The sequence below is a fragment of the Polyodon spathula genome, chromosome 1 (genome assembly GCF_017654505.1).
Source record: "Polyodon spathula isolate WHYD16114869_AA chromosome 1, ASM1765450v1, whole genome shotgun sequence".
NCBI classification, from domain to species: Eukaryota; Metazoa; Chordata; class Actinopteri; order Acipenseriformes; family Polyodontidae; genus Polyodon; species Polyodon spathula.
This window is the reverse complement of record NC_054534.1, coordinates 105,891,607-105,916,658: the sequence shown is the minus strand read 5'-3', so window position 1 is coordinate 105,916,658 and position 25,052 is coordinate 105,891,607. Positions and strand designations below refer to the sequence as shown.

Genomic DNA, 25,052 nt, shown 5'->3' with positions numbered 1-25,052 from the left:
AGACATAATGTTTACTAAAGTGGAAAAATATTTCTTTTTTAATATGTCTGCTTAATTGCAGAATATTTCATTTGTTATGTCCACCTTTTAAAGACATTCTATTTTCACCATCAGTGAATTATCAAACTGAATAAAAATATAAATAAATGTAAAAATAACAACAGACATGTACAGTGTTCCCTTCTAGTACTGGACAGAGTGATCTTTAGCAGAAATATTTTCAATCTTTGATGCAACTGGTGCCTTTTCGTTGAAGACATTTTAAAAAAAATCATGCAGCTTTTTGCAGTGTATCAAGCAGTGTGTCAATAATAAGGCAAGTTCTTGGTGTATTTATTTTTAAGTGATAGAAAATATGCATACTTGCACTATTCTTTCAGAAATGTAAATTTTCACAGGGAACTACATTACAGAAATCGTGAGATGCGTCATAACCATGAAAAAAAACAACCTTACCTGTGGGATTCAATTTAATAGAGAACCTGGTCGGAACAAGTTTCTGGACTGGAATGGACTGAAAGAGCCACAAGCGCCACTAACATCAGTACTGATTGTGCCAAAGTCAACTGATACAAATTACCATCTGGGTCCAAATTCACACAATGAAAAAAGTAAAACTTACATTCACAAATAGTGTGATTAAACTCTACTTTGCCAAGATAGCCCTACATTTACTAAGCAATACATAATATACTCAAAATAACTGTTTGAGTTACATCGAAGCAAATGAAGAACATACTTAATGTGTGGCTTAGGGAATGGTTAGACGTTTAGTAGTACATAACTAAACTGAAGTGTGTTAAAAGAAACCCCACCATTTTCATATGCACACATTAAATCAGCAAACACAGGTTTTACTGGCATATAATGACTGCCACATGGGAGGTATAGACAATACTGGCTAACCACTATTTACAACACAGGGATAAAGGTAGACTCTAGCACTCTTTAAATTCAAATGTTCTACTCCTATCTTTAATGTTTCCAAATAATCTGAACAGTTTTTTTTTTTTTTTTTTTTTTTTTTTTTTTTTTTTAATATGAATAGCCACTTCCTCCATACTCAATGTCTTCTTCATCATCTGTGATGTCATAAACTCCAGTTTTGAAAGATTTCACTTTACTTGCCAGTGGGGAATCTAGGGAAATAAGAAGGAGACTTATTTTGATGTACGAGTATCAATCAGTATGTACAGTATATTTTATGTCCTTTTAGGTTTCATTTAACAAGGACGTGGGTTCATTTGGGATTTTAAAGTGTTATTGTACTTGCTGTAGGGTTTGAAACAATGCATTACTTTCCCTAGCTTTCTGCTTTGTTGTGCGCATTCCTGCAATATCTTTTTCAACATAATCACAATTATTTTGATATTTTTATAAACGTAAACCATAATTCAGTTTTAACTGGTTTATAAATATGCATGACGAGCTCTGCATAATGACAACATGTTCCCTCCCATCTGAACCTGTGCTGGAGCAAGCAGCTAGGATCCTGGAAAGATGACAGGCAGGTGAAGCAATCAAAATGCTGACTTTCATGAGAGGAGCTGGGAACCAGTTAAATGTTTCTGGTTGAACAGGTTGTATTCAAGCAGCCACTGTTGTGAATTTGGAAGACACTTTGATGGAAAGAGCCGATGCATAACAAGTCAAAACAGATTTATAACCAGGGATGTGTTAATAAAAATATCAAAACAATTATGTTGACGTGCTGTGTTTTAAACCCCACAGTCTGTTGAGTAACACTTTATTAGAGTAGCTGTTTTCTGTTCAAGCTGATCCCTCAACTAAACCCACAGCAAGGCTTTATCTACTCAAAAAACTCAATTGTTTAGCTGCCATATAATATGAGGATCACAATCTAGGTCCTGTCAGACTGATGCCTATGAATGCATTTTATTCTGTGGTTGTGTATAAAAAGCTTGAGGCACATAAGGTCAATTTTAGATGCTGAGACTTCCCGGAATCACAAGTCCACCTACTGTTGCAGTTAGAGATGTTTGGTACTGATAATACAATCAATAAGCATTTCCATTGATACTGTCATTTTTAGCTGACAGATGATATCCAACTTGTCAGTTAATAATTGCATGGTAAGTTCCTGATCTAGACATTCTTTTTAAAATTCTCTATGAAGGCTATACACTATAATATTATAATTATAATTAAAAGGGCATTTGAAGCTACTAACTTAACTAATAGTGACAGCAATGCAAATCATTTCTTGTTTCACGGTCATTCTATACATACTCTTTAATATTGTTGCACCTCTATGCTTTCTTACCTGGGTTGATAACCTGGAGTCTTGCAGAGGCAGACGTTTCTCCAAACTTGTTTTTGGCATGGCAGGTGTACACCCCCTGATCCTCCTTCTGAACCCGTTGTATCTGCAGCCAGCCGGTGAGCTCAAAGCGCTGAGGTCCTCCTCTGGCCTGATAATTACAAAGGAACTGTTGTCAGGAATCTTCTTGTTCCAGATGCTCCACTGTCTCTGTCTCTGTTAAAATGTCAGACCCCTCAAACAGCAAATTATTACCCTTTTTAAAAACATAAATCTAGAGTGTACAGTGCTTTCTAAGGAGAAGATGGGGAATGTGATACTGCCACTCTGTGTTTTAAAGATATGCTTCTCTTGGCATCAGCCTTTAAAAAAAGGCATACTACCACAGCAGTGACATAAAAAAGTGATCAAAAACTGATAATTCCTATAGAGGAAAATATACTTAAACTTTGACCCATTCGAATCCTCAAGACCATCATTTTCAATTCAAACACAAAATGTCTCGTTATGAATCACTTGACAACACCCGCAGTACAGAAATGGTGATTAATGATCAACAAAATGAGAATACGTTAAAAAAATGATGTAAAGCTAGTACTTTCATATCTCAGAAACTGGAGAGGAATGGGAAATTAAAATAAGGTAAAGACAATCATCCAAATAAAGCTGAAGCACTAACGGATAACAACATAGAACGTCTGTACTGCACTGAAACAATAGAGGTTTCTGTGACAGTTTATAAATTACTCAACGTTCGGTCAACCAAAGTGCTAGAAATTTTAATATGATAATGCAGAAACTAATTCTAGAAAAGTCTACAAATGCCAGATTGTAGGTGAAGAGAGAGTATAAAAGGGTTAGGCATAGGATGATTGCTGTCATTACCAATAAGTCAATATGGGAAAAAATAAAGAGCTATCTGAAGACCTTACGCAGAATATTATTTATTGTCATAAAGCTGGAGAAGAATACAAGAAGATTTCCAAGCATTTTAGTATCCCAATTTCAACTATTGTTTCTATTATCAAGAAGTACAAGACTCATGGTGCTGTCATAACACTCCCTCGGTCTGGAAGAAAGAAGGTTCTTTCACTAAGAACAAGTAGAAGAATTGTGAGGAAGGTTAATAACAATCCAGGATTGACTGCCAAAGATATTCAAAGTGAACTGGCTGCAAGTGGGACTGGGGAATGAATTTGAATAAACTGGAACAATTTAGGGTTGAAGAATGGTCAAAAATCACTAAAGAATCATACTAAAAGCTCCTTGACAAATATCCTAATAATTTAAAATAGGTTATTATTGCTAAAGGTGCCTCAACTAGCTATTCATTTCATTGTTCTCGTCAGGGTATGAGTATTCTTTGAATCAGCATTTTTGGAGTTTTGCAAAAAAAAATAAAAAAAAATGCAGAAATAAATAATTGTAAACCATCTATTTCTTGTAACTTTTTTCCTCATCCACAAAAGCAAAACCTTTGCTACAAAAGATTTTTCTTGTAATTATTTGTTTTCAAGAAATTTCTAGAAATTATAAATTTCCATTTGGGTATGTAAACGTTTGATTACAGCTGTATATCTGAACACCCATAACTAGAACACCATAAAAGAGTACCTGTACTGCCATATGGGAATCATCAGCAGGTAAGAAAATGCTGTTTCCTTCCTTCCGCCACTCCACAATCGCCATTGGATACGATGACACCTCACAGCCGAAAATTATGTCACTTCCTTCCACATTTATGATATCACGTGGTGGCGTGGCAATAAATGGTGCTGTAGGTAAACAAATATAAAAAGACATAAATAAACGTTAAATACTAAAATACTATAAACACTTTACATTAAGTGTCTCTAATTACTGTATATTTACATGGTAGTTGCTTAGTAAATACATGTGTACTTATACCTAATTACAATGCTATTTTGCATAGTTACAATGTACTTGACATGTAAGTCTTTTTGCACAATGTATGTAAGTACACAATTGTATCAGAAAATGGTTTAGGGTTAGTGGGGTTAGAGTTAGGGTAATATCATGCAAAAAGACTTACACATTAAGTACACTGTAACTGCATTACATCATTGTAGTTAAGTGTAAGTTTACATGTTTTACTAAGCAACTACTATGAAAATACACAGCAATTAGAGACACTGTAAAGTGAAATGTAAAGTGGTGCCTAAAATACGTATTTTATTATTCTAAAATGTTTCAGTAGTGGCCCCTGGTCTTTTTCAAATGAAACTATAGCACTGATATATCTATTGTGTTGCTAAAATTATCTATATAATTCAGACCCCTTTCTTTTGTAATAGAATGGATCATTAACAGCATTTTATTGCTTTAAGGGTTAAAACTTGTGAGCTAAATTCATTGATAACCTAGAATGCCATCTTTAAAGAAGGGCATTTTTATGCAAAATAGAAAAAGCTAAGTGCAGTGTCAGAATCCAGTGTGAAATACCTAACAAGCAGCTTTAAAAATGTAGGGACCTTCTCTAAATATTATTTTACCAGCACTCTCTCCATTTATATATAGTGATATCAAAGGCTAGGCCTGTTTGTTTCCTGGCTACAATCCTATTTATTGGCCTTTACTAGCACTGTATACCCCCAGCACTTACATAGCCTTCCAGAATTTACAATTTCTTACACTTTATTGTAAAAGGAAAATCAATATTGTTATTAAATGACTAGTAACAAACTATGTATCAACCTTTTGAGTCATTTTCTGTGATTTCTATGAAATCGAAAAACTTTGTTTGACTTGTATTTGTGACGCAAACTGCATTTTGGCTAGAGTCGACCCTCACCAATCTGACCCATTGAAATAAGGAGCATGTGTTTGTTTCCCACAGCATTTCCTCTTTATGTACAAGATTTGCAGATTCACTGTTCAAGCCATACACCACGACACTAAACAGCCATATTAACTGTAAGGGGATGCAATAACAATCTTAAAGGGATGTTGTTACATTGCCTTGCTAGCTGTCCTTTCCCATGCTGTGGTGGATACAACCTCACTGGGGTACTTCTGTTATTTAACAAAACAAAAGTTTTTCAACTACAAAGCATGCAGGACCACACCCTACAACGCATGGTACTGCCAGCAGCACACACTCTCACCCAGCATATCTAGGGGTGTGTAGATGGAAGCGATCCAGAGTTATTCAAATGCAGGATCTGAAACTATGATAAGAAACTACTTACCCATCAACAGCCTAATCTAAACGTCTCACAATGACGTTAGTGCTGAATAACCTAAAGAAAAGTCTCAGCCAATCTCAATAACATACAGGTATATAGAAGCGATCTCATTTAAATGATATGCCTCCAGGGATAAACAATAGACTCATTTGCACTCAAATGGGCAAATCGTGACCCAGCCCCCAGCCCCAGCCCCAGCAGTGTTTAAATCACATTAGATTGCCTGTAGTTTCACTTGTTCAAAAGTGTAAATTCTCTGGCAAGAGGGCACATTACTGAAACTGTTTCCCTTGATCCACACAAAAGCTTTCTTAAGGAACGTAAAAAGGCACTTTAGGGTTTGCATCACCCTATAGAATTAACTAATTCTGGTTCATAGAGTCATATGAAACCTTAGAACAATGTTATGGTAATAGATTGAATTACATACCACTTTGTAGTTTTCCATCTACTTAATGAAAAAGTGAAAGAAATTGAAAAATGTGACATTTCAAAATCTAACATGAAATACTGTATTACTATTATGGCTTCTGGTAGACTATTGCAATATAAATGTGTATTTTCCTTATTATATGGTGTTAAATAAAAGATCAAAATCATGTTCATACAGGTGTTTTTTTTTTTTTTTTTTTTTTTTTTTTAATTATGTCTCAATTCTAAAATTCAATGTGATGCAAAACTTTTGGCCAGAGCTGTATTTTGTTATTAGAAACCAAACAAAAAAACAAAGCTCAGATTTAACTCCTTCAGTTATTGCAAAGGTGAATCTTAATTGTTTTGGGTCTTTTTACCCCAGTATTAATGTACATTCAATGTTACAAAATGTTGTTAATGGTATTTAAGAAATATTTAAAAAAAATACATTATAAAAAAAAAAAAACGTTTTTGGTCCAGTGCACAATTTGCATTCCTTTATTATAGCTAACGCTGAGTAAATATTATTCTCTTAAAGCTAAGCATTCATTAACAGAAGCAAAAAGAAAACTGGAACCAAATTAAACTGCTGCCATCTGCATTCTTAAACTGACGTGAGTGCTGTTGGGAGTCCCTGTATATTTAATCCTTGGAAACCACCTTCCGTACACCATGAATGACTATTCGGTGCTATTTACAGCATTTTCCAAGGAAAAGCAAATTATTAATTTTACAAAGTACAGTGTCCCGGAGTTATTTGTTCACACTTCTATGATGCTGACATCTTTATTTTCTTTAACAACAATGGTGCAAATTAACTTTTGGTGCAAAGACCTTGATAGATACTAATAAATCTGTGCCTGTGACATTTCTCTATTTAGTGTTATTCATCAAGCTACTCTGCTCCCATCTTGGCTTTCCAAGCATTAAACCTACAAAGCACTATTAGTTTTCCCATGTTGCTGTGCAAAAATATTCAAACTTTGTGTTTTCTTTACTTATAAGTTATTTAACTCATGTTTTTTCACTCCTTCAACAACAGCCTAGAACAGTTTATGTGTTTTTTTTTAGAAAACACTCTGCAAAGTTTGCACTGGCCTTTAAAGACATGTGCATGAGCTGCACATCATCGCTTTTGTTAACTTGCATTTTAAAGTAAACCTGTTTGTACATCTGTCCAACTTTCCTTGTTATTCCAATTGCAGTTTCATATTGTACGCAAGGCCTGTGTTAAACTGCACGTTCAATATCTTCCACTGCAAATGCCTTTTTAAACAAACAGCACAGTTGACTTACCTGTTTTGCAGGGACCCTGGTGTGCAGCAGTAAGTTCTTCCTTCATCCTGTGCTGGAACATGCCCTCCCTGAATTTGCAGATGTTTTCGTAGGTCTTCCCATCTGACCCGCAGAGGACCTCCTGGCTGGTGCAGACACACTGGGGCTCTGGAATCTCCCCTGAGTTCAGGTCCTCGTCCTGGGTCTTGCACACCAGGTCCTTGCCGCAAATCCCGTAGAAGTTGCTAGAGGCATCCAGGTCACAGAGCTGACCCTCTGCATTGCCGCACTCCCAGCAGCACCTGCAGAGATCCTTCACCCGGCCAGCTGGGCAGCGCTGAGGGGAATTACAAAGCTCAGGATGACACTCGGAACACTCCTCTACATCCTCCAGCAGCCTCTGCCAGCCCAGCTGCTGGAACCTCTCCATGGGCAGGCTGTGTGTCCCCTCTACTACTAACAGCAGTGCTACCATCAATAGCATGCAAGCCATTGTTTTGAAAATACTTGGATATTCAACGGATAACAGTAGAAATGTATCAAGATATGGTCACTCAGCCTGTGAGGCCCTACCACTTCTTAACTAGTAACTGTTACACTGTTCCCCAAAATAATGTCCTTTTGTGTGTGTTTTATGTCTGAAACTGTTTGCTGTGGTGTCTGAAGGCCTTCCTCCAGTGTCGCTGGGTTTTTTTTCCCCAAAAAATTTGTTTGTATCAGTTGTTTCAGGTCTTCCTTTCAATTCTCACCAGTGTCCAGCAAATTCAAGAAACGGGGATCGTCAGCAGAGCTGCTGATGAAGATGTTCCTGATGGTGGCGTAATCCCTGCCCTTTTGAAAAACAAAAAAATTACCTCCCTGTTCAGGTGCTGTGCTTTAAATTGTGTTAATCCCTGTGCTGGTGCCTTGTGGGAGGAGTTAGGGATCCCTGTTATCCAATCACTGTTTTGTTAACTTTCCTTTGTTTTAACAGACACCACTTGTAGCCACGCCCTTCACTGTAACAGCCCCCATAAACAAACAAATACAAAACATATACCACTAGGTTCACAGTGGAGCGTGGGCAATGATTCATTTTCAAATGTCTGCCTAACAACACTTATAGGCCCAAGTATAGGGTGCAACGTTACACCTGAGCATGTGAAATAGCATTGTGGCATGCTGAATGAAATTGGCAAGGATTCTATCACACCATGAAATATATATATATATATATATATATATATATATATATATATATATATATATATATATATATATATATATATATATATATATATATAGACACACACACACACACACACACAAAGAGGAATAAGTAGCATAAGAAGCAGATTTGCTCCATACAAGTATTGTAAAGTCCAGATAGGTATGGCAAAACATATTGCATGACATGGCAAACCATGGATGATAAATTGTAATAAATGCATCAGTATAACCATGGCACAAGCAAGAGAAAACTGCAAAACTTCTGTACATATTTACAGTGGTAAGCTTTCAGAAGCATGTCAATGAATTTTGCAGTTTGCATAAAAAAGAACTTTTAGCATTTTAGTCTTAATGGTCCCAACGCTTTATTTTAAGAATGCTTTTAAATGCTCTCTCAGGTTAGAGAATAATTTGAAAGACAAGACAAAAACCCTCCTCAGAAACAGACAGGAAAGATTTAATTGCAGTATATTTACGGTAGCCTATACATTACATTTTTTTATTTAGGCAACATTCTCAAATAAATAAAAAATAAACTGTGTTTAAAATCTGTTGCATAAGATGGTTTGTTTAATTAATTAATTCAATCTATTCATTAATTGATCTATTCAAACTTTTATCATGTACAGTTTTTGTAAAAAAAAAAAAAAAAAAAATTATGCATGCAAGAAAGATTAAACTGTTTTTTCAATACCCTTATTTTTTCCTATTAATAAATGTGCAAATTGCACACTGGCGTAGAAAGCATGGGCCCAATGTATGATGTTTAGGGAAGTAAAGTGAAAATCAAATTCTCACCCAGTCTTTTTGCACATGTAGTAAATGAATCTTATTTGAGGTATCAGCTCACTTGTGAGACAACTTGTTCATTAAAGTAATTTATCTATATTTGAACATGAGTTCATTATCTGTTCAGGAACACCAAGTGTGAAGTTAAAACAGCAGTCATTCTGTATTTATTCTTTTGCCTTATCAACTCCCGTCGATAATTCCTTTATCATAGACAGTATTTACATCACAAAGGATTACATTCAATGCTGAAGGCAGAAGACATTAACGGAAATATAGTTTTAATGAAAAAACTGTATTATTTGAATAACGGCATCAGAATGTGAGCTTTCTATATTTTTTTTTCTGAAAATTTGTCCTTCGAAGTATAGTAAATGCCTGAACCATATTGCCCCGGCAGCAATTATTCTGTCTAATTTAGTTTGGAAATGCAAATGAAAGGTATAGTTGAACTGACCCTCTGTGTGCATGTAATGTAGTTATTTGTTGTAATCTGACACTGGCACACTTAGATCCTTGTCAAGTCAGCATGATTTAAAGTGCAGTGTAGAGTACTTTCTGAGTAAGACTGCTACTTCAGAGTACATTACCATGGCTATTTCATTTTGGCCTGCTTTGTAGTTTTAGAAAAAAAAAAAAGTACTGTTCTTTGTTTTCAATAATATGGGGTTTGATATTTTTACAGAAGCACATCCATTACTGAGAAGAAAAGCAGCAAACACAACCCTGCATTAAAGTGAAAATTACTAAGCAAGGCAGCAGAGCCAACAATTTGCCCAGTGTGAGTCTAGTACATGTCACTCCAGCAATCTGTAAGTGTGGGATGCCAGACAAGAAATGATAGTGTATTGGCACATTGCTGTTACCTCAGGGGTGAGAAAAGCTGGTAAACAGCCCAGCCCTTAGGCATTGTTAGCCTTTACAGTGCTTTATCCTTGATGCTCTCTTTTAAATGGAACATTGTGTTATTAACCCTTGCACTGCATTGTAGACTTTAATATGATTTGTTAACATCGAAATTACATCAGACGTGAAAAAATAAACACATTTATTTTAAAACGGAATTGGCATCTTTAAGTTAACAATAAAAAAGGTTTCCCAACGATATATATATATATATATATATATAATATATATATATATATATATATATATATATATATATATATATTTAGAATGATATAAAAGTCATGCAGTAGAATTAAAAACTATGGGATCAAGTGAGACCACCAACACCACCACAGTGCAAAGAATAAACCAGTTATAATATAATAACGTTATATTATTCAGGTCAATGAGAGAGGCTTGGGCATTGATCAGATATAGCAAAATGGCTGTAGGCCATTTATGGCCAACATAAATTTGTTTCTCAGTTCACATATTTATAGCAAATGGAACAAAACACTGAAACGGAGAGCTTGTAATTAGACATCTTTGACTTGTAATGAAAATGACCCCGAACTGCAATTTATTCTAATGATAATTGGGTTCTAGAGGATCACTGGGTCGTCATGCAGCCTTCTTTAATGACTGTGCTGCTAGTTAATATCCGCTCATGGGACAAGTTGACAGCCCTGCCTTAAGATTTGAAACCAAGAAACTGAAATCAAGTTGTTATAAACCTGGAACTTTTCTTAAAATTATGCAGATTTTCAAACAGATCACTACAGCAATGTGCTGACCCAGAATTAACTCAACAAGGTATAATGGATTCCCATTTCATTTAGACATGGACTCATGATATAGTCCACTCTTTAAAATAAGTGCTAACAGTACCTCAGAGGGCAGAAGCAAAATACAGAGACCTGTCTGTATGCATGGTTATAGAGCTTTTACCAGGGCTCAGAATGTAGAACACAACTTCACCCAACATAACAAACTTATTCATTAGGAACTGATGTTTGGTCTAGATTCAGAACTGCATAAACTCAGCTTTACTTACTAAATTACAATTCATTACTATGGTTTCAAAATGATATACATTTGGTGCCCCCCCCCCCCCCCCCCCCCCAAACTGTTTCTATATCTGTGATAGTCACAAAGCCTTTGTGGCAAAATAAATTACGTTTTAGTCATTTATTTACATCTAAAAGACATTGCAAAAATGAATTCACTAAACAGTTTCAATTGAATTACCTCCTGTTCTCACTTTGGCAGCGATTACAATTGTAATTTAGCTTAACAGGGAAGGTAAGCAGATGAGTGATTGTTTAACAGTCACTAATTAGTCTGGAGACAAGAAGGTATATTTGAGAGACCACAGTAAGGTCATAAAGGGTGTGTCTCTAGTTTCAACCATTTTGATGGAAACCCTTAGCGCTTTTCCATTTCATTAAAAACGTAAATACTATTTCAATATACGAACATGATAAAGTTTCATAAAAAGCATTTGCTAAGATTCCCATTTAGATAAGGGAGTATTGTGTGAAGATTTGGAGTTGCGGTGATGGCTCTCCGAATCTCTGGTAAAAATGACAAATAAATCAGGACTATCTTATTGTTGCCTGTTGGGCACAGTAACAGAGGGTTAAAACCCTTTTCCACAGGGATGTCATTATAGTGCAATGCATTGTACAAAGAAAAGCTTTCAAAAACCTGTGTTTGTTCCCAATTCATTACTTTAGTAAACTGCCCTGCAGAATCACAATCCCTAGTTATTTGTTGAAGACCAGCTTTCAAGATTGCATTGGGGCCCAAATCTCCCCCAAGGAATGTTGGTCACACCTTAGTTAAGGATCCATTTATAAAGGTTTTGAGTATTACAAAATGAATAATATCTCTAATGCAGTAGTATTTTATTAATATTAAGGTATATCTTCATGTCATGTTACAAATTAGAAAGCGATTCAGCATCATCAGCAATCAGCTTCCAGCTGTAACAAGATTTTAATAGACAGTAGATCCTCGCTGGAATACACCGCATCACCAGTTAATCAAATTTAAAATCAATCTGTGTAAGTACCGGCTTTTTCATTTTGACTTGTCGTAATGAAAGATCAGTTCACATCTGTTGGACAGCAAGTACTAAATAAAGACACCATTTGTCTAAATTTAAACACCAAAACCAGCCAATCATTATTTTGCACTCAGAAAAGCAACCAGTCGCTCTACCAGCAGCTGCCAAATCAGCCAATCATAGCTGGTCAGCTTGACTGGAGCGCAGCAGCTTTCCACAGCAACAAAATGGTACTCAGACACAATTCAGTAATATTGCTCCATTCAGATATCTGGCACTGTCCAGATATACTATAAAACAACTCTGACAAGTAAAACAGTTATTTCGTTAATAAAGTTTTTTTTTTTTTTCTTTAATTATGTATGTGATTCTTTATGAACATTTTTGGGACTATTTTCCTAAACCTTTTCTTAGTGGAAGGGTCATTACAAGTTCAAGGTAAATCTAGTTTTTAAAGTGCTTTTTAAAGTATATGATGAGAAAATTGTTTTCTAATAGTGACAATGCCCTCTCGATGAAGTCTCTATCGTATAGTAGTTGAATGCATAACGGCTCGGGATGCATAACTCCAGTCACGGTCAACTATCACACGGTAGAGCCTTCAATGACCATCACTATCACTTAGGTAATTACATGACAAGCAGAACGACTCTGCTGTTCACTTGTCATTGGGATTTCAAATCCCCATATCCAGAAACAATGGTACAGGTTGCACAGGTGGGTAGCAATGTGCTTGGAAATGATAACCATTATAGAAGCCTGAGGTCGAGCGATTGACTGATTCAGTCATTTTAAATTTTTAGGTCCAGAATTTATATATATATATATATATATATACTTATATATATATATATATAATATATATATATATATATATATATGATATATATATATTATATTACTTGTCGTTGTCTGCTGCTTCTAATCTGCTGTTCACCACGGAGGAGTCCTTGCAGCTGTAATCTTCTCAACCAAGTTTATGATCTCATCTGATTCTTGCAGGAAAAATAATCTGTTAGAAGTCTGAGACCATCTCTGTTGGATTGTCACACCCTTTCCTTATATCTCTGTAATCATACTTTGTTTGCAATTGCACGTGATACTTTGTACTGATGAATCTCGTACACTAAGGCAGCGTTGCTAGGAGACAGATTAATTAACTTTGGTGTCCCATTGGTGACCTGGTTTCACCAGGAGGTAATGACTGAAAAGAAAATGATACTCAAAGTGAATCTAAACAAAAATAATAAATTAGGATAACTGTGATACTTCATGCCCACACCGTTTCTCTTTATCTGCCTGCATAGCTTCTCTATGGCTAATTGAACAATTTTTCATGCACTTAGAGGAATAGCTTGTCTGCATATCAGTCGGACATCTTCAAGGCACTGGTTGAGATTTCTGATGAAATGATAAAGACAGAAGATGTCCCTGCTGACTGGTGGATTGCAAATGGGCCGCTATTTAAGAAGGGAGATAAGGGGGATCCGGAAAATTACAGACCCGTCAGCCTTACCGCCATAACATTCAATGTCATGAAATCAATTATAAGGGTTAAACTGAAAGGTTACTTATATAGTAACAACATTATTGGAGAAAGGCAGTGGATTAAGAAAAGGACAATTCTGTCTTACTTGTAACGGGGGACCGGCGGAGAGCCCGTCCTGCTACCAAAAGATAATACATACTATCTATTGTATTAATGGACTTATTTCAATCATTACTATTACAGTTAACAGCAGGTAATAATTGTAGTCCCAGCCAGAATAAAGCAGTCTCACACACAAAGGTTATTTTACTTGGAAGAAATACAAACAGGTTCCTAGGATCCCTGGTAATTAAGCATATTAACACAAAAATGTTATAATTGCAAATAGTGTAGTTGCTATTTGTTACAATGGGGAACAACATCAGAGGTGATTGTGATGTCAGAACTGACGCTCCTCATTGGGCAGGCTTTCAGGAAGAAGTGGGCGGGTTTTTGTAAAAATAGTTGGCAACAGTGTTAGACTGGGGGGTGGAGGTTGTCCACACACTTTTTTGGAAGGGAGGACCGAGTCCACCCACTATTTTTAGTGAAACGACATTTTTTACAGTCCATCTACATTGTTATTTATCTTGAATAGCAGCCTGTTTGATTTCTCCCCAATGCTTCATTGTATAATGTTCCCGACGCAACTTTTTCTTTTACTGCTTCTGCGTGCTAACGTTAGCAAAACAGCAACTCGAGTTCTACTGAAATTGACAAATGGCCAGAGCTGGCGTCAGGGGGTGAGGCTGCACCCGGGCCCAGCCTGTGTAGGGGCCAACTACCAAAGATATCCGATAATCTCTTTGCCCAATTATTTATTTGATTTTTTTCGGTCCATTATCAAAAAATAAAAACTATTCTCCCAGTGTCTCAAAAATAAACAGTGGCAAAGTTGTGCTGTCAGTCAAAGCAAACATTATCAAATCAGAGCTGCGTAGGCGGGACTCAGCATGAAACTTTATAATAGGTCAGTGTCCATTAAAAATCAACAGACTGTTCCATTTACAGGGGGGGGGGTTGCATTTCTTTCACAGCTGCTGTTTATAAAGATTATAACAAACAGTTTACTAACAAGGTATATAATCACAAATACTTCTGAAAGAAATAATTCTCTGTGCGAACTCCTACATCAAACTGCAATTTTCCATAATAAAAGCGCTCGGTGGAAGTAAGCTAACTTTTCCACAGTTGTGGTAATAAGTTAATAACGTACAGTATATGGAATATGCCATCAAAACACAAGTTTGTTCAAAGTGAAAAGAGCAGAAAAGACAGCTAGAATTTTTTCAAAAAGCAGCAGAAAATGCTAAAAAAAAAAAAAAAAAAGGGTGCAGTAATTAGTTTAAAAGTGGGTCGAAAACAGCAGATGGAAGTATAGCGTGTCAGTGGAACTGCAACCTCCTCCTCACACAAATCATAACCCACAATTGAGCCAGACAACAGATGTGAATCAGAGACATCGGATTGGAAATGGACAACAGCAAATACAAGGTTCTGAATCGTGTACTGTAAACCTGGTACCCAGCCAGGAAACTTTATGTGATTTTTATGATCCAGCTACTTGGCCTGACTTTTGTACCAACGAGCTAAGAGTTGAAATCATGAAACATAAACCTGTGCAGCTACAGAAACTGATGTTGAATTCCCCAAAAACCACACATAATTTGTACTCATTTTCTGGAACAAAACGTAAAAGTAAATTTTATTTTAGGTTTATTTTTTTATATTATTTTTTTTTTTTTTTTGGGTGGGGGGGGGGGGTAAGTGTGAGAACGTGCACCCGGGCCCAGTCACTCTAGGATCGATGGCTTGTGACTCTAATTTTGGTGCCCCATGGAATTCGGTATCCCTTGTGATTTCACGCCTGCGCAGATTCATTTTTTTCGAAAGCGCTGAATTGGATTGTCAAATATATCTGTGTATACGCGCCACACTATTTTCTCCCAATAAAACCGCGATGTAGTCATGCTTTTCGTTTTTGTTAGTTACCGTGATGTACACAGGCTTATTGTTTTACTTAGTTTGATGCAAAAAAGCGTCACATTATATTTATGTTTAGCGATTCTATATATTGTTTGTTTTCTAGATACTGAAATATAAAGTAATTAATGAGGTGCCACTGCCCACAAAGAATTTGACAATATTTAATAAGTAATTAATAGAAATCAAATGAAGTGAAACATAACACAAATACTGGGCAGCGTGTCTTTTTTTATTCATTTTATTCTGTTTGATTTATTCTGTTTGGTTAAAGCTCTCTTTATCCCTCAGTGTAGACTGCAGATAAATCTTTGGCTGCGTTCGCGTTACATCTAGAAAGTCTGCATTAAAGTCGGGAGTCATACGCTTTTTGTACAGACTGTCCTGTGAGGTATGTGTTCAATTGAATTAAACACCGGGGTCCCCCAATATTTTACATAGGTGGGGGTACAGTATTACATAGCTATTGAGAAGCCATGGAATTCCGTATTCCTTTTGAAGGTACGATTTTTATTTATTTATTTATTTAGTTATCGCATATAATTTAATAAGACGTCTTTGTGCTTTATTGTGTGTTGTATAGGTATAATTCGCAATATATTTCGGTATGCTTCAGGTTTATTTATTAATTTATTTATCGATTTTTATTTGTTGTGTACTTCTAACGTGTTTTTTTTTTATTTTTATTTGCTAAAAGCGGCTATTTTTGGAAATTAAAAAGAAACAGCACTCAAATACAGTAGTTATAGTAACTTTCAGTTTGTATAAAATAAAAGTATTTATAATCTCAATTGAGCAACGCATAAACCTTCAACATAATACATGCAGGTTTAATGTTAGAATAATACATATAATGCAACTTAATATTCGATGTCTTGTGCACCTTTAAAATTCAGGTAATGCAGAAGTGCAGTTCCGTGTCTGGTCCCATTAGATAGACTGTATAGACGGAGCTCTTCAGCCCGGCAGCAGATGGCGATTGAGGAGCTGAATTAGTGTTGAATCTCGCTGTCGAGAAGCAGGATGTGAGAAAGCTGGCTGCCCTTCACGTCACCCCAACATTTGTGATGTGGATTTATTTAATGTGTGGTCTTTTATTATGTTTAGAAAGCATTAGGTATTGTAATGAGTTCTACTGAGACGGGTGATTTTGTCTGGTTTTAACCTTGTACACATTTTGCTCTTTTAAGCCAGTGTTATTTAAATTGAATGATTAAAACATCGAATTTTAAGGCATAACCCCTTTCGATTTTTTATCAGTTAAAAACCAATTAGTTCACATGAAGACATTCTGATAGTATTATTAACATGTTTTCAACCGTCTTTCTCTGATCCACTTTAAACATGCTAATCATGTTTAATTTTGTATTTTAAATATTTTGTTATTAGATATTAGAATAGTGAACATTTTGGAGAAGATTGGCATGCAGCAATAATATTTCTTCAATTGGATTTATGCTATAGTGTGGTCGTTTTGCTGGGTGCCTTTGCTATTGTATTGTGCTTGACTGTGTGTGTCACAGGATAACAGTATACCACCCTGAGATTTCCTGCAGTGTGTTGATGCCATACTTTCTATTTTGTGTACAAAATATATTTGTTTTCCAGTTTTAAATTATTGTCTAATCCTAAAACAATGTAAACATTATACCAGACATTTAGTGTATGCAAAATACCATTTATTTTAAATGTTTAACCCGTTTTTGGGGACCAGGAGAAGTGACTAGTCAGATTATTTTCTCAAATGGTTTCGTACTGCATTAACATTTTTATTAATGTATTGCACCGATAGCCTTGCAGCTAAGTAATATTTCTCAAAAGCAAGCAAGGATAGCCCTCCCAGTTTAGAGAGTGAGAGTCTCCTTTTCTTTATTCTGGGCTGGGAACCTTCCATAGAAAATCTACCCAAAAGTGACAGCATATGCTCCTTTAATTATTGATTCTAATAAGCCTAAAACTTAGTTCCAGTTTCCACATAATATCATTATTTAAGTTCAAATAAAGATTTTCCCATCCAACTAACAGTATGATTTTTCATGGATCTGGCTCCCCAGATAATATCTATAGATCAATGTCTTCGTCTTTTTAGGTGTAAAATTGACTTCACTGGCACTGTAAGTGTAAAAAGGGGCTTTGCCCCTGGACCCCACTGGGGCCTGGGGTCACAAAACCTCTCGCAGGTAGGAAAATGTGCACCATTGTTCAACATTGGTTAAACCTATAGAGTCCACTCACTATTTTCTGTAGGAGTGTAACCCTGGTTGGCAACCCTACATGCAAGCACTTGTAGCTGGGATGCTCCTAGGCAACCAAGCACCGCACCACCAATTCCCCCATACCTGAAAGGCGCCATTTCATTGACTAAGCCTTTTGCCTACCTGACCATCCAATCATCACCAAACCCTCTTGAACAGAAGATGGTGCATTAAAATGTTTTGCTCCCCCACAGGTAGCAGCACTCAGTACACCAGGAATACAATTTAACCCAAATTGCCTCCTCCTAAATCAATTAAACAGTGCACAACCAGGCTGGGACCGTGATCATCTTATCATTTACATACAGCATTCATTTAAAGTTACAAACCTATGACTGGTAACATAAAATACAAAAAGGACTACCCATAAAATATAGAGCACTCTCAAAACTAGAGTGTTTAGTTTAGTTTCAGTCTTATTATAGTTTAAGTCAATTATATAATTAATTAGAGTACCTCCAATTTTGTTTTAACACATTCTAAATTTCTGTATGTTATTTATTAGATAACATGCAAACCTCAATTTTACCATACAAAGCAGAATAATCATACTCGTGTTCAAACATATCATTCATGCAGCATTACAATTTCCACCAATGTTCTTTAACACAGACCTTTATAGCTCATAATTTATATTTTAAGAGTTACAGACAATATCTCTTCGCTCATGTAACAAGGTCCAGTAGTACAATTCTGAATGTGCCACTTTCTCTGTCTCGCCATCGGCGACACAAAGTCTCCAACCTGTTAGATTTACAAAAATAAAACCAGGATTAAAAAGACAAAAGACAGATGGTAGCTCAATATCCCACACAACAACAACTAGACACTGATAAACAAACAAGCCAGCAAACACAAAGCATAGGACTGCTTTATTTTCTACCGTCCGTTTTCTTTCTTTCCAACCTGGTTTGCTGTTTTAAGTGAGCCTCAAGCAGAAATTGATTCAATCAATGCTTCTACTGCCATCTTGCACCTGCTCGGAGGACAGCTGTCAATCAGTAGAAATTGACTCCACGCTCTGAAATTCTGAAGGATCATTCACTCAAGGCACAAACGGGCAGCAACACAAAACAAATTAAATATTCACACAGACACAAACACACACTCTTTATGCCTTGATCAAACAATAATTCAATAGTGAATAAACAAAAACAATACACAATAAATAATAACAAAAATCTAAGTGATACTAAATGACAACAATATTGTGAACATGAAAATAAAAATACATTATAATAACAGTGTTACATAACCTTCTAGATGTCTTGATGTTAATGAAAAGATGGATTCAAACAGAGATGATCTAATATATTTGGACTTTCAAAAGGCTTTTGATGAAATGTATATAAGACTGATCATTGAATTGAATTCCAGGGTAGTACATGCAAAAACTCATCTGCATAAATGACCCAAATATTAAACAAAAAGCTTGTAATATTTGCTGATCTAACCAAGCTTGAAGGAATGGACTACACATATGTGATGGCCCAGGAAACCCACAGGGAGTTAGACTACATATAGAACTAGACTGAAACATGGTAATTTAATCTTAATAATCTTAAGTGTTACATGTGGTCACAAAAATGTAGGACTCGATTCAGGTCCCATCAATACAAACAGGACATTGGAGAAAATCCAACGAACGGCAACCAGATTAATCCCTGTCTAAATGTATGAGTTATTACTTGTTGATTGCATGTGTGAGGGACAACATTCCTTGCACCATCATTAAGGATAGTCAATAAATGGGCCAGTCCTCTATTGGCCATTTACAACATGCAATGTTTAACGTGGACACTGGTTCTGAACAATAATCTATGTACAGCCCCAACACATGGCTGGTTAAAAGCATGTCAAGTTTGATTCCTGGCAAGGTGGGTGGCAAGTCTAGTAAGTACTGATCGCGAGCCAACAACACCAAATGGCAAGAATCATATTACATTCCCTCGAAAACATGTCCCTGGACCACAATTTTATTCCAAGTTCAGGAGGAGGGGAAAGAATAGATGACACAGTGATTAAGTTCATTAGCCTGTAATGTTTTTCACTGGGATTGAATATGATGGCCTCAAGGAAGCCTCCAGTGGATATTAGTTCACATTATAAAGCCATCAGAATTAAAATAATCCCAGGACTGAATGGCAGAAGGTGTAGAGGACAGCCAGGATTGGGGTGCACTCAGAGCTGTGAGGCAGAGCCCTCACAGCACCCCTGGACACCGGCCAGTGCTCTGTTACTTGTGTTAATGAGTATTGAAAACCAGGGACAAATAAAGATTATGCATTACTGTACTATTGTGACCAATAATGATGGTAACAAAGTCTGATTGAAAATTGGTCGGGGAGGGTGGGAGACTTTCACTGTTGCCAATCAACATTGAAGCAATACTAGAAAAGATGCTGTTGTATGAACACCCTCTGCTTGCTCACCCGAGTCCATAGAGGCTGCTCTGATGATGTTTTGGATTTTGATCTTTTCTTGTCAGTTCCACTGTGTTCTCTTTTTAAAGGGAAGAAGACAAAAAGAAAACAAAATCCTATTAAGATTAATGGTCTTTTTAACGGATTGCCTTCCCTATAAAATGAGCCCCTTATGCTGGGAAAACAAGATCATTTAATAATCATATACAAGAAGACAAAAGGAGAACATCGCCATCCAGACGGCCATTCAGTAAAAGAAATGGTTCCCAGAGAAAACAGAATTATGTGGCAGCCATCGTGGAGCCTCGAAAATGGCAATTATTTTATTACATCATTGGAGAGCGGAAGCCATACGTGGAGATAATTCAAAGCAGAAGATGTTAAAAGCAATAAAAGGGTATTACTGTTTGAATGCTCGTTGTATTATGGTAAGTGCTAACTGGGGAGGAATATGCTTCACCTTGGGGAGCTTTCACAGTGGGTCTGATAATATAAAGGAGATGATTTATAGCAGGGGGAGAACACAAACCCTTTTAAGACACTTAGATTTCTGTTTACCTCTTTATCTCTCAAATGTCATCATTAGAGCTGAAACGTCTAACCTTTCACGTTAAAGGTGGAAAATCTGTTCATCTGCTTTTAGCGCGATAACCCAAAGGAGAACAAATACAAAATATATCATTTTTATTTATGGTCCTTTTTTCATTTTATTTCCTTCCTTGTTTATTATAGTCCCTAAACCCCAAATGCGTCTGGCAACTAAGCTTGATGGTAGGGGCAGAAGAAGAGCTGCACACTCTCCTTCAACCACTGCCTGCCATTGCCAGGTCAAAATTACCCACAAACCTCTTCAGCAGCAACACAGCCACATTTTAAACTCAATTTTCAATTTCTTTTTTAGAATGATTTTTCTTTCCCCTTAGGCCACTGCAAGTATATTTGTACTATGTTAAATTCCCAATCTATGCAGTAACACATTACATGAAGTGTCTCGACATCTTTTTTGCAAGATATAACCCTTACCCTAACCCTATTCCTAACCCTAACTCTTTTGTGATACAATTGTGTACTTACATATATATCGTGAAAAAAAACCTACACATTCAGTACATTATAACTATGCATAATAACATTGTAATTATGTGTAAGTACACATGTATTTACTAAGCAACATCTACGTGAATTCATAGTAATTAGAGACACTTCATGTAAAGTGTTACTGCATAGATTGGGAATCATACTTGCTTTGTCCGAAGGGGGAAAAAATCAAATGTGTCCCCTGAGAGGCTGGATCGGGTAATATTAAAAATCTTCTTAGCACAGTGTATTATTATATTACTCTCACAGACCCTGATTAGCACTAATCTTTGACTAGCTAATGTTAAAGAGGGTGTGTCCTAAAAATCTAATTCACACGCACTCAGTGAAGCATATTTTTGCAGGAGCACACAATACAATCATGCTAACAGTAAGGTACCACACTCCATTACAGCTGAATAATGAAACTGCTTTTGGAGAACCGACTAGACATGTTCATCAGCTGAGCACAGACAATAATGAAATGAAGAATGCGAGTGCCACAGTCATGTTCAGTATGATATTTCTGTATGAAAGTGAAGATGACTCTGGGGCAGTGTTGATGGTGTTAGGTATGTGTGTTTGGGGAGGATCAGGGAGGCAGGTAAACAGGACCTCAGACTAACCTTAGACAAACCTCAGACTTGGTTTCCCACAAGCCACAGGCTTTTCATACCTCACACTGAATAATTGAAAACTTGTGTTGTTCATAATTCATTTAAAATGCTTTCTCAATTGGATCCCTTCATGGGCTGGTTAGTGGGAAGCAGTATATACCATATGTTCTGAAGAGATGCATAATGTATTCTGAAGATAAAAAGCTTTTAAGTTTTAAAGTCCACCTGAGTATGCAAGGTCTACAATAAATAACACTAAATTAGTTGAATTCATTTTGGCCAATAAGTCATGAATTGGTTCTCTTAGGGAGATTCCTAATAGTTTCAGAATGAATGTCTGTGACCAGATCTACTGATTGGATAGCAAATACCGACCCATTTATCACAGAATGAAGAAAAATCCCATTCTTAAAGTCATTGTTTTGTAAAGAAGCACAGCATATAAAGGGACTGATGTAAGGATATCTGTAGTGGACACAACTGGGGCTGCAAAATCCAAATTGCCTAGCGGCCAGGCAATTATTGTGCACTGCAGCTTATGTATGCTTAAGAGCAATGCAAATTACTCAACACACACAAATAATGAGCTGCAATCACTATAATGAGGGTCACAGTGAGCACTGCCAGTGCATTTAGCAGTCGCACTTACAGCCCAGAGGTGAGGTGAGTTAGGAGTACAGAGAGCAGTAGGTGCTGAATGAGATTTGTGGACCACAAGAATCAATTCAGCTATTAGGTTTAGGATGGCCTGCGGATTCAGATGCTAACGCCTTACCATCTCATTCTCTGGCATCCCAAACGAAGTGATCCTGGGTTTGAATTAGTGCGTTCTTCTCTGTCTTGTCCTTCTCCTCTGAAGGTTTTCCTCCCTGTCATCACCAAGATCCATGCTTTTCTGCATCAGGAAGTGTTCCATAGCAGCCATCCTGAGGCCAATGACAGGTCTCTGAAGGTGTGTGCTTTTATACAGCTCTTACGTAAGGTGTGTGTATTTTTAAAATGTTTTAAAAAAATACAGAAGATGATGGGAAATGTAGTTCTGAAAGGTGTGTGCGAAGCCATCTCGAGGCAGGGAATTCAAAGTTTAGAAAAATGGTCAAAATGTAAAAAAAAAATAAAAATAACACAATACACACACCTTACATAAACAGTTGTAGCAACACATGGGAACATGTAACACAATAAAATAATAAAAAGGTCCTTATGTACCCTTTAACATAGTACAATTATAAAGGGCTTCACATCCTGATCTGTTTCATTCACAGGGTGTGGAATAACTTAACACAGATGTTAAGTTTACAGGCAGTCTGCTGTATCTATTGTTCTGTGCCTTCCTCTTTAGAACATGGCCTTCCTTATGAAGGTGTAGCAATACAGCCTAGTGGACAGTCTAGGAAGGACAGCAGTAGTAGTCAGTTAGAGATGACTTGGTCATATACTGTAGTAGCAGATATCAGATGTGTTTGTCAGGTAATTCTTTTTTTAATGAAAGTTGTTAAAGTCTCAATACTTGTTGTTGGGTAATGTAGCCTACTTAATATGTGTACTTATTATATGCATTTATATATTTTTAAACCACGGGATATGACATCAAACACTTTGTTTTCTTTACATACATATGCATACATTAGTTTTGTTCATAGATAATAATAATATGGACTTAAAACCAGATGATAACAAATGAAAATATTCTCTAAAATGTGTAATTGTCCAGAGCAATTTACAAATTTCAGGAACAAAATGCTGCACACTTCAAAATTTGTCATTTATTGTTACAGACAACAATACTGTGCTGTTTGACAAGCCCATCAGAGTGCATGACAAAGCTTTTCGGAAGTCTTGCAGATCTCCCTTATCCCATTTTCAAAACTACACTGAGCAAACGATCTATGGAGCTATGATGCCGAGAAACCAAAGTACTTTAGAAACACAAACTTTGCTCTCCTTATCAGGATATCAGACTCCTCTGCCTCCCTCCACCATCTGTCCACAAAGAATCTGTTTCACTCTCCCAGCCAAACGCAGCCTTTATTGGGCTTAATGGTGCTATCAGCTGAGCCACCAAACCTGATTACCTCTTAAAAAGGGAGGCTTTCCAAGCTAATCATGGCTGCTTAACACAATTTAGCCACGATGAAGAGAAGGGATAAATGGCAGTTAATGGAGGGAGAATGATCTCACAAATACAAAAAACTCAATTCATTTCTCCGGGAGAGCAATCTGTCCGATTTAGTGCTAATGGAGTGCAGTTTCATTAGGCGGCAGACCTTAGAGGTGCCATATCCCTTTCACGCAATAATGTTCGTCTTCATTTAAAAAAATATAATAATAGTAATAAGAAAATAACATCTGTAAATGGGAGAGTGGAAAGGTTTCCTATAAATCACTGAAAGAAAAAAGAAAAAGGGGACTGCAGTGGAAATGTGATCTGCATTCGGTCAATCGTGGGAGTGAAGATAGCCAGAGCCGCTCAGACAATCTGAAACATGAGTATTGCTCTTATGCAAATCCTTTAGTTGCAATACTTGTTATTATATGGTTATTATATATATATAAGCGCCACTGATTGGTACTCAATTGTAAACATGAGTGAAGGACAGCTTCAACACCTAAATTAGTGTATTTATTGAATACATGCCGATAAATACTTCTTAAAAGCAATTTCAAGTATGAGGACAAGTAACAGCACACCCCTAACCTGCACTTAGTCAAGTTGGACTGGAATGAAAATCTGATCTACATTCAGTCATATAAGTGAGCTTTTAAAATGTCTTATATTACTCAATGGTCTGTTCTTGGAAAACAGATTTGTGTGAGTTTGGTGAGGGAACAAAAGGAGCAAGTTTCCTCAGATCTCTTCTGAAGATGTTGTGTGGGGGTATTAGTCTTGTAGTGACAGTGTTGATAAGACACAGGCAGCGCTGGTCTCAGATAACTAGCAAAAGATAGCGCCAGACTGGGCTCTGTGGTGGGTTTTGGGGAAGGCCATTGTATATTTATTTAGAAAAGGACTTGGAGAGTGTTTTTAACAGTCTCTTT

The 25,052-nt window shown here is 36.5% G+C and overlaps 1 protein-coding gene across 1 annotated transcript; it reads right to left on the bottom strand.

Annotated features, from left to right (window-relative positions):
• Window positions 1-297: 297 nt before the first annotated feature.
• LOC121321450 (kazal-type serine protease inhibitor domain-containing protein 1-like) lies at window positions 298-7,999 on the bottom strand. Its single transcript, XM_041260775.1, has 4 exons — window positions 7,198-7,999; window positions 3,896-4,056; window positions 2,285-2,432; window positions 298-1,139 (listed from the first exon to the last, which is right to left on the bottom strand). Exons 1-4 carry the CDS (start codon window positions 7,667-7,669, stop codon window positions 1,036-1,038), a joined length of 885 nt encoding a protein of 294 aa, XP_041116709.1. The 5' UTR covers window positions 7,670-7,999; the 3' UTR covers window positions 298-1,035.
• Window positions 8,000-25,052: the final 17,053 nt, after the last annotated feature.